Below are 10,766 nucleotides of genomic sequence, written 5' to 3'. Positions count from 1 at the left end.
ATTTCTTTAAAGCGACTGAGTTAGGACTTAATACTATTACTTGTGTACACAATAACGACATGTTGTTTCGTGTTTGTCATTGCAGTGAGAAAATGTAACTTTCGGTGTTCTTGATGGGTCAGACAATTTCGTCTTTTATATGTTAATAACAGCAGAGGTCGCCAAAGATCTATCTTTTTTTCGTTTATGTATTCACTATTGGCATTAGGTTGGTCCTGCCGCAGTAAATCAAAGTCACTTCTAGGGGGCAGCAGAGTTTATCCAGGCCGTTGCCCCACTATTCTAAACATATCGGGCAGCGAAGAAGAAGGCGCTTCCGTCGCGGACTTGTAGCGAGCTTGCTAGTTGCTAATGCTGGCAAGAAGCGACTCGTTTGAAGGTAATCATGTCAGATTATAAATATAAATGGTGTTTTTTTTTTAAACTGAAGACTACATAATGTTTGATCTCGAATCTGCATTAACACCCGTTACAAAGGGTTGGGGGTGATTTTAACCCACCTAGCGGAGGTCGTGTTAGTTTGGAACGGTGGTCTGCTGTAGTGTCAGGCTTCATTGTTGTGTTTTTAGCAGAGGCCTGACGCTTCTGAATTTATATTTTTATTTGGTCAAACGATGGTCTTATTGCTGAAATAATAATTTTATGCAGTGGTTGTTACCGCGAATTCAGAATAGTTATGTCTCCGCCCAAAGAATTTTACATTAAGACAACTTGTTTTTCCTGTGTTTTAAGGATATTAAAATCATGAGCTATGCAGAGAAACCAGACGACATAACAAGGGACGAATGGATGGACAAACTCAACAATGTCCACATTCAGAGAGCTGATATGAACAGACTTATTATGAACTATTTGGTGACAGGTGCAGTACTCAAAATGAATTTGCACGAAGCAAGGGAGATGGAAACAAAAAGTAGAGAATATGACACCTGTTTTTTTTCCAACAGAGGGGTTCAAGGAGGCGGCAGAAAAGTTCCGAATGGAGTCTGGGATCGAGCCAAGTGTGGACTTGGAATCCCTTGATGAGAGAATAAAGATCAGAGAAATGATCCTGAAGGGACAGATCCAGGATGCCATTGCGCTGATCAACAGTCTGCATCCAGAACTGCTGGATACGAATCGCTACCTTTACTTTCACTTGCAGGTAATTTCATCCATCCATCCGTCATTTTTACAATTTGTCCTCATTCAGGTGAGCTGGATCCTATCCCAGCTGACTTTGGTCGAGAGGCAGGACTGGCTACCAGCCAAAGGGGTCTTTGCACATAATCTCCTGTGCTGCCGAATTAAGGGTTGGTCTTTTCTGGTTTTTATAAACCAAACTAACCATCACAGACATACATCGTCTTTGTAAATTCTCCTCCAAAGCATAAAGAAACACTTTCGAGAAGGACTATAAGTCGCATGCCTCTTCTTACATCTTAAATCTTTGGAATGCAAATGACAAAATAATTTTTAGTTCCTAGATCTCTTTCCCTTTAATTTAATGTCTTGTCATGCATTGCGGTGTGTAGAAAAGCAGGTTCTGGGATAGAGCAATATCCGTAATCATGAGTGAGTTAAACATCACTGGGAAAGCCGTAGTTGCTTAAAACACTGTTGAATTTGGATGATTAAATGCACACTGGAACACAACAATGTTCGTGGTATTCTTTATGTTGCATGAAAAAAATTGTCTTTTGTCAAGCTCATACTTGGCTGATAGGGCTGCACAATTATGGCCAAAATAATAAGGGTGATTATTTTTATCAATATTGTAGTCACCATTATTAGTCACCATCATTCCTCAAGTTAAGGAAAAATCCTTTTAATTGCACTCATTTTCAACAAAAAATATGTAAACAATTTTCAGTGCAAAATGACTCTTTAAATAAGAATCAATGATAAATAATAATAATAAAAAAATAAATGTACCCAAAAACTACTTTACCAAGAGCTGAGTAAATATGCTGTTACAAAGTATAATCAAGCAAAGCAATTGCAGTTAATGCATAAAACACAATAACATTAGGCTCTAAGCACCAACTTTTCATTTTAAATTCCCCGTCATCAGTATGGTGAATTGTCTAGGACGGTATGTCTCCGTTGTTCTGTTTGACCATTGGTCAGTCGTGCATGGTCACAAACTGCAAAGAACTTGACAGTTATGATTTCCTTCTCCATTTCCTCCCGTTTTTTTTCCATTGCGGTCAGGCCAGCTGAAAAGTTGAAGTCAAAGCAGCCGCTACAATGATTGTTAATATTGACACGCCGCCTCTCCACCAACGTGCTGAAAGGGCCAACTTTAAAATAAATGCTTGATATATTACTACATTGGACATCAATGCTTTTATTTTGAGGTTGGCCACAGAGTGGGGTACCATACGTTCACCCCCTGGTGGCTGGCTGACTAGGTTGCGGGCACTGCTGCAATTAAAGCACTTCCCATATGCAGCAGTGCCCGCATTTTAAATGTAAAAAAATCACAGACGATCAGGCTCATTTAATCGTGGCAGCCAAAATCACGATCACGCTTAAAATTCGATTAATCGTGCAACCGTATTGGCTGGTAATACAAGATTATGAATACACCGCGGTCAGAGTTTGACATTTCTTCTTTATTTGTATTTTCCTATGGCTTTTTTTAATATAACGAATTTATTTTGCGTCATGCTCAACCATTTGCACTCTTACAACATTTTAGTTGTGATAATTTTTAGTGAAGAATATCTGCGCTATTGGACTTTTTCCATTTTTTTGTTTGTTAATTTTTTTTATGAGGCTACAACCACTATCAGCTTCGCCACCAACAGGGAGATGGTTTCCCTTTGTGAGGAATGCATCTCAGAGACCAAATGGAGAGGGAGTGACAACCATTGCTAAAGTGAAGTGAGGATTAAATGGAACGGAAGTTGCACTGTTCTTTCCATTGATTGTTATGGGGAATGTGACGTTACTCACTAACAGCTGTTAGAAAACTTCAGTTATCTATGTACATTCGACTTTTGGTTACGGCCGCTGCAGCCTACGCGAGTGATGCCATGCACGTTGTGATGACAATTTTAGCATTCCAGTGCCCTCGCACTGGTCAGTGGACACTTCAATTGTGTTGTTCTCTCTGGACAGCCAGTGTAAAATATATTAAAAAAAATAAAAAGAGCCAATGTAAAGGGTGAGCTGCGCTTCCATATTTGTAAATTATTATTTTACATAAAACACAATGGATAATACAATAGTATTATTCAGTGTGTTTTATGTTTTAGCTTCAGTCTTTATTATGTACAGCATTTTGTTACAGCCACACTTGTTTTTTTTAAAAGTGCTCTTTAAGTTGAGTAAAAGTGCCGGAGAGCTACTCATGTTTAGTAACTTTTATTAACATTGCTTATTTCCATACCACAAGTAAGTGAATGTGCTTGTTTTGCACATAGCCCACAGTCAAACATGGTAATGCAGGATTCATAACTTGAAAAAAAAAAACAAGATAAAGTCACCAATCATATATACAGGCATGGAAAAAATATTAGACCACCCTTGTTTCTTCAATTTCTTGTTGATTATAATGCCTGGTAGTGGTACCCCTAAAATTGTATTACCTGAAGAGTACAATGAACTGGACAAAAATGCAGCTGATTCCAGAATAATTTGCCTATTTGTCATACAGTACTTAAGCTTCGTTGTATTCCCAGTGATTTTGGTTATCATCAAGAAAACCGTGGAAAGTGACTAAATATGAGCTGTTTTTTTAATTTTATTATTATATTTATCCAAAATATGTACCTTTTAGTTATACCAGTCTTTAAAAATGAACCCAAAAAATGAAGAGACAAGGGCGGTCTAATTTTCTTTTTCCCATGACTGTATAATACAATTGTTTATACCTGTATGTATATTTTAATATTGAAAAAAAAAAGGCATTCCTGTATAGAACTTAAATACAGTAATATTCATCAACAAGCATATACATGCTGAATCTTGACCACCACAAATATAATGTCACATGCTGAAATTGTCCTAGAATTGTTCACCTGTGATTTTGATGGGATGGGAATTTAAATGAGAAAATGCCAAATTTTGTAAAGAAAATACCTCTCATTCAGCAGAGATCTTCACACTTGTTTTTGACCTGCATTTTCATCTATTTCATTTGTGTTTGCAGCAGCAGCATCTTATTGAGCTCATTCGCTTGAGGGAGACCGAAGCTGCCCTCGAATTTGCCCAGTCTCAGTTAGCAGAGCAGGGGGAGGAGAGCCGAGAATGTCTGACCGAAATGGAGAGGACGCTGGCCCTGCTGGCGTTCGATAACCCTGAAGAGTCACCTTTTGGAGATCTCCTCAATATGATGCAGAGACAAAAGGTAGCATTCAAATGTGAAAGCATAGCTTGCTTTCCATGATTGTAGCTTATGTTTGGTGACCATACAGCAGTGCATTGAGATATGGGCTTAATTTGTGCCATGACCATGCTTGTAACGAGACACCTGAATCTCAAATCATCTTTCCCTATTGAATTGAATGGACATGACATTAATGTCTTAACAAAATGTGTTTTTTAATAACAAAAATAACACTCTGTAATATGGTACTTCATAAAAACATACAGTACTGCTGTCATTCAGTAAAATGAAGAATTAAACCATTTTTGCCACATCTTTTGCTTGTACTCAATGGACATTGTGCTGCTCCTTCTGCTGCTGTGCACCTTGGCCACCTGGCGGCAGTATAATATAGACAGAGATGGATGAAGAGTTTCACAAATGACTCCGTAAACTGTAGTAATAATTTCATTTCATGTCATTTTTCGCAAAGGATGAATAATTTTTGCCTGTGAGTATTGTTCAATACGTTGCTCTACCATTTGTGTTTATATATCTGTTGCTTAAATGGTTATCTTGTGTAACAACATGTAATTCTGTGTTTAGTTTGACAGTAAACTTCAGTTGGGCGTAACATTAAACAGCACTTGAAGTGTCTTTTTTAAAAATAATTGTTCACAGTCTGCCAAACTGTTGCTTATTGTTAAGTGAGTTGACTTCACTGGCTTCATACACACATCTCAAATTTTTGCTTGCAAGTCCAAGTGGAAAAATTTGGCTAACGACGGCTCGTATCTCTAAAAACTCACAAGTCGGGTCACTCGTATCTCAAGGCACCACTGTATATTGTAATTAAGTACAGTTGTGCTCACCATTATTTGCACCCCTTCATGTTTTGCATAACCTGCATAATATCTTCAGAAATAAATGGAAATGTAGCAAACTAAAATCATCAGGATCTTTTAATTGGCGGTCCAAAGTAATTTAACAAAGAAAATTGTTTTTTTCAAGTTATGCATAGATATAGAATATAGGATTTTAGCCCTGGCATTGGCCTAATTAGCTATCGCAGCCTGTTTCCCAGATCGTGCCCGACATATTTTGTCGGGAACGACAAAACATCTTATTGCGTGACATAATTCTCGACCAACGATTTGGCCCTACAACGGCAAAATGAAAAGTCTGGCATGTTTTTTTTTTTTTTTTTTTTTTTTTTTTTTATATAAATATCTTCCGTGTACTCTCACAACTCTCCGACAGCGCACCTTGACGTCGACCAAAATGTGCATTGCCAAAAAGCTTTATTTTTGTTTCATCTGTCCATAAAATGTTGTTTATCGTTTGCTCTTTTGTGTCAAACAAAAGCAAAAGTTATAAATCGAACAATGTTATTTTACTTGATTTATTTTCTTCAGGAGATATTCCACATTTAGTACTGAAACTACATGGGTATCAATAATGGTGAGCACGGCTGTAAGTACTAGTGTAATATGATGATTGTCCATGATGTATTTGTCTGTTTTTCAGGTGTGGAGCGAAGTGAATCAGTCTGTGCTGGACTATGAAAACCGAGAGTCAACGCCCAAGTTGGCCAAACTCCTGAAGCTGCTGCTGTGGGCTCAAAATGAACTTGACCAAAAGAAAGTGAAGTATCCCAAAATGACAGACCTCAGTAAGGGGACGATTGAGGAGCCAAAATAATGAAAACATCAAATGGACACATTTCCGGTTTCTATTTATACCCCAACAAAATGACGTTAGCTAACCCCCCACCCCCCTTTTGTTACGTTGAACTGGATTAATACTATTTCAAAATGACCTCTTACTCAATGGCACACGCATTATTTTACTTGGTGTTATCATTTAAATATACTGACTGAAATCAGTATTTTTCTTTCCATATTTACATGTACGCTAGGTTTTTTTTCTGTCTGTTGGCAGAGAAAGTTGGTATTAGAAGGTGAATAAAGCCTAAATTAGGCTGTCACTCTGTGACCATCAAGGTGTGCTTCCAGTGAAAACGATTGCCTGTGTGTGCATGTCCTCAACAAAAGCTTCCACATGCCAGCAAGCAGACTACACCAGACACAACAAGACACTTATGGATGTTTCAAAATACTTCGTTAACTATAACTTTCCTCTTCATAGCTGAACGTGTGGCAGTGATAAGTACGTGCAGACACAAAGACACATGGATGCTATGTACATGAGTGAAATATAAGATGCCCTTTTGCTCTATCTGCTGTGCTTCTATTTGCTGTTATTTTATTTTGCAATAAATGCAAGTTTTACAGTTTTACCAAAGGTTGGTGTCTTCGATAACCAGGTTAGCGCTACCTCAGTTAAGATGTGCCACAGATTCACAACCCTTATTGGGCCAAGGCATATATTTTACATTGGAAGAATCTCATGCCCCACCACCAAACAACACAAAAAAAAGTAATACAGTTCACTTCAAGATTGATACACATTATAACTGTACCTTCTGGCATCTAATGGAATCGCGTTTAATTGTTCTGCAAAACCTTCAGTCGTCTTCTGGTGAAGCCATTTTGCTGATATCTGTGTGTGCTTTGGGTTATATTGTTATGCAGCATGATGAAGTTCATCATCAAGCTTTCTAGTAGACGCCCTGAAGGTTATTGTGCAAACACTGACTGCTACTTGGAACTATTTATAATTCCCTCCACCTTGACTAAGGTGAGAGTTCCAGGTGAAGAAAAACTCCCCCAAAGCAAGATTTTGCCACCACTGTGCTTTACTGTATTTTTGTATTTATTTTTTGTCCTGTTCGGCTCTTAGGTCAAGCAGAATGGAGAATCTGTATCCCTTTATATGCCGGAACAGTTTTACTGTGTCACAGTGGAGTTTTTAAGCTGCTGCTGTGGTTCCTTAGTACTACAATTGATTTTTTATTGAAAATCAGAGTCGATCAGTCGAACAGAACAAAGTTTCTAGAGGGGAGAGAGAAACGAAGACAAAAGAAAAAGCACTAATTGTAAACAGGATGAGAAAAGTAAATCATTACATATCTACAACAATGAAACATTAGATATGAGTGTTGTATGGGGCTGTAGTGTGAGGACCCCACCCAATCAATCGAGGGGTGGGATCGGGCCCAGGGGTCCACTCGAGAGCAGCCCAGTTGACGGGACATGTCCCACACTGAGGGACCCAGGGTCCTCCGCAGGCCCCGTCGAAGCGACCCAACAACTGGCCACCCGGGGACCACCCCCACAGTCCCCCCAGCACCCCCAATTGTGGGAAGTGGACCCCCCGCCCCACAAACCAGGCAGGGACAAAATCTCCACAGCAGGCCCTACAGCCTGCAGGGGACCAACCAACCAACCCCCCCCCCCCCCCCACGAGAAGAGGAAGAGGCGACTGCAGCGGGACTCAAGGAACGGAGAGGAGGAAGCAGGCCTGAGGAGCGACGGGGGCCCTACCGCCCCCACCAGCGGCCAGAGCGGGGGACCCAGGCGGGTGTCAGCTGGTACCGCCCCAGCACCCACGGAGCATGGGCGAGTCACCATCCCACCATCAATGCTTGTGTCCTCTCACCATGCAAATCGGTCTAAAATGTGAGAAAGGGAGGGGAAAAAAAGGATAAGTAAAAATAAATAAAAGTAATAAAAAACCACAAGTACATAAATGAAAAAGAAAAAATGAAGAGAATGACTAATAAAACAACAACCTTGACAATAAAGAATACAGAAGTCAAGAGTTTAATTTTACACTTATAAAATAGTCTTGTTATTGTCAGATGGCACACTACCCAGGCAAAGGAATCAAGAGTCTAGATTGAGCACGTTGATGAAAGGTGACCAGCGATTTACATATATAATTGATTTTTTTTGTTCTGCTGATATTTTCTCTAACGCAATATATTCTATGATGAGATTTAGCCACTGATTGATGTTAATAGCTTGTTTGTTTTTCCAGTTTAATAGAATTGTTTTCTTAGCGGTAGCTAACGCGACGAATAATGATTGTGAATATTTATTAGGGAGGTCGATTATGCTTTAGTCCCTAAGTATCCACAATCTTGGGGAATGTGAAATCCTGAAGTTCAAAATATAAGACAATTTTTGTATAACCGAAGACCAAAAGCATTGAATTGGTGTGCATTCCCACATAGCATGAAAATAGGTGTCTGGGATATTTTTGGTGCATTGCGCGCATATATTAGATGAAGAGAAACCCATTTTATGGATAGTGTACTGAGTAAAGTGTGCGCTTCACTGTAGATATGGTGTTCTTTTGGTGATGAGCAGTCTCGTGTTTGCGCCAAAATAGCTAAACTGTTCCACCTTGGTTTCATCAGGCCACGGCACATTTTCCCCATTTTTGGGAAAGTTCATGTTTTTGCAATAGCCAGGCTTTATTTGTATTTTTTTTTTTTTCTAACACGAGACCACCACTGATGGGGTATCGGTAGCATGGTTGTTAGCAAGTCACCTTCTTGGTTCTGAGGTTCAAATGTCACACTTGCAACTCCTCTGTGGAGTTCACATTTTCTTCCTGTACAAAAACCACCATGCATTTTGGGTTAACTGAGTGAAGACTCTTAAAGCTTACAGTTAGCATTGGCTAAAAAAAAATTCCAGATCGATCCTTAATTATGATACCAGGATGATGTTGTTTGTGTATGTTAAAGAATTTAACCCATTTTCTTAAATTACATGCTCCCAACTCCAGATTACGCCACCACATTTATCCTAGTTGGCGAATTGCAGAATAAATATTTATACGTTTTCTAATTTTCATCGCATATGCGTATGTTTTTCTTCTTCAATTTCCTTGTTGTGGGTCCAATAATGGTTATTTTAGTTGGATATTGTCAAGCTGTTGTCAACAAGTCCAGGTATCATAGTGAAAAATCAATTATAATAGCCTTACTTAAATTTAAACTACTGTTAAACAGGACACTGTTTGTTAACTGACTCATGTTGCTGAATAGGTACACTATGTAATTTAACCAATATGCATTACTAACAGGATAACATCTATATAATACAATGAATATGAAGTTCAATGGAACATTTCTCATTTTTGTGGTTACATGGGAAGTATGAAAGGCACATTATGGTGATATTGTCACATTTGTGCTATTGTAGTTCTTAATCCTGTGTGATGAATTGTTTCCTCCACCTACAACTGCTGGAACTGGGTAAACCCGAATTTTGACATAACCGCTGGCTGCTGCTGTGTGTGTTTAGGGAACAAAACACATAGCCAGCACATGAGCTAACATTCCACCCCGCAGCTGCATATCTTGCATGAAGCCGCCCTGCAAAATCAGATTTTAGAGCAAGTGGAAATAACACTGATACTTAATTTAATTCGAGATTTGGATTAGGTCGGTCGTTGATGTACACCAGGAATTGTGTAGCCGTGGAATCATTTCCTGTTTGAGCGCCCTCTATCGAGCACACAAAGAGGTGCAGAGGTTAAAAAAAAAACTGACACGTGGATTTCTCGTCAGTGAGGCGTCAAGAAAAACAAGAGTTCTTCGCTCAGTTTCCGGTCGACCGTAGGCTTTTTTTTTTTTTTTTTTTTTTTTACTCTTCACGGCGAGGTATGTGTCTCCGAACGCCGAAACTGCGCCGCGTCTTCTTCCTTCCTGATCTGCCGGGAATAAATTAAAGCAAACAGTCGAGGCTGCCGCTAAAATCACAAGGCAGTGTTGAATGGCAGTGATTCAAAAACATGGCAAGAACTATGGTCCAGATTTGGTCTGTCACAAGGAGAACCATCCGGCCGACAAGATTGGAGTCCCTGGATGTCACAAGAAGTGGGCCGAACACAACAACAACAACTGGCCAAGGTAACGTTTACAATCGTGGTAAAGACATTGAGGGACATTTTAGTGCTGATTGTTGACCTTATGACGAGCAACCCATCAAGCTAGCTTCCAATGTTTCCTTGTCGTGAAATAAAACAAATAAACGCCGTGACAACTATTCAATATGTAACTAAATGGCATGCAATATAACTTAAAATGCTGTTGAGTTGTTAACCTTTTGCTGCCGTGGACTGTAGTTATTCGAGTTAGGAGGTAGCGCTAGCTTACTTATTGTGCCCCCTCTGTACAGTATGTGAAAATAAATACTGCGGTCAAGCCAGCCTCCACTCGTAAAGTAGCAGTCAACCAGCCGCCCCTAATTTTGTTCATACTAGGCATTACGGTAATAAGTCGGCAACTCGCGGCGGAATCCACCTTCTAAATAAAAGCTTCCCAATAATACGGACGTCAGTGCTCTTCGGTTAAGGAATGCAACCAGCAAAGTTAATTTGAATCTTGAGATACATTAAAAATTTACTTTATTTGATATCTTGGGAAAAATAAATGGTAATGGACTGCATTTATATAGCGCTTTATCTACATCATCATGGTGCCCAAAGCGCTTTACAAAGCCTCACATTCACACACACATTCATAAACCAATGGGCGACTGCTGCCATGCGAGGC

The 10,766-nt window shown here is 39.4% G+C and overlaps 2 protein-coding genes across 5 annotated transcripts in view; both read left to right on the top strand.

Moving 5' to 3' along the window:
- Nucleotides 1–235: 235 nt before the first annotated feature.
- LOC133470794 (glucose-induced degradation protein 8-B homolog) lies at nt 236–6,598 on the top strand. Its single transcript, XM_061759659.1, has 5 exons — nt 236–379; nt 733–862; nt 948–1,144; nt 4,139–4,336; nt 5,822–6,598. The coding sequence occupies exons 2-5, from the start codon at nt 745–747 to the stop codon at nt 5,993–5,995; spliced, it is 687 nt and encodes a 228-aa protein (XP_061615643.1). The 5' UTR covers nt 236–379; nt 733–744; the 3' UTR covers nt 5,996–6,598.
- A 3,171-nt stretch (nt 6,599–9,769) lies between these two features.
- Nucleotides 9,770–10,766, top strand: part of slc17a9b (solute carrier family 17 member 9b) — a 31,541-nt gene continuing 30,544 nt past the window's right edge. The window contains exon 1 of one of the 4 annotated variants that reach the window (XM_061759442.1): nt 9,770–10,121. In XM_061759442.1, coding sequence (XP_061615426.1) covers nt 9,985–10,121 — 137 coding nt within the window. In that variant the 5' untranslated portion in view covers nt 9,770–9,984. The remainder of the gene's footprint in view (nt 10,122–10,766) is intronic. The other 3 variants (XM_061759264.1, XM_061759529.1, XM_061759348.1) reach the window with 3 other exon arrangements.

The sequence above is a fragment of the Phyllopteryx taeniolatus genome, chromosome 1, assembly GCF_024500385.1.
Source record: "Phyllopteryx taeniolatus isolate TA_2022b chromosome 1, UOR_Ptae_1.2, whole genome shotgun sequence".
NCBI lineage: Eukaryota > Metazoa > Chordata > Actinopteri > Syngnathiformes > Syngnathidae > Phyllopteryx > Phyllopteryx taeniolatus.
This window is presented reverse-complemented; position numbering and strand designations above follow the sequence as displayed.

Bases quoted from the DNA above. Each gene is read 5' to 3' on its own strand.
- LOC133470794 (XM_061759659.1), top strand. From the start codon at position 745: ATGAGCTATGCAGAGAAACCAGACGACATAACAAGGGACGAATGGATG. The intron at 863-947 runs GTGCAGTACTCA...TTTTTCCAACAG, and splicing joins TATGAACTATTTGGTGACAG to AGGGGTTCAAGGAGGCGGCA. The intron at 4,337-5,821 runs GTAGCATTCAAA...TCTGTTTTTCAG, and splicing joins ATATGATGCAGAGACAAAAG to GTGTGGAGCGAAGTGAATCA.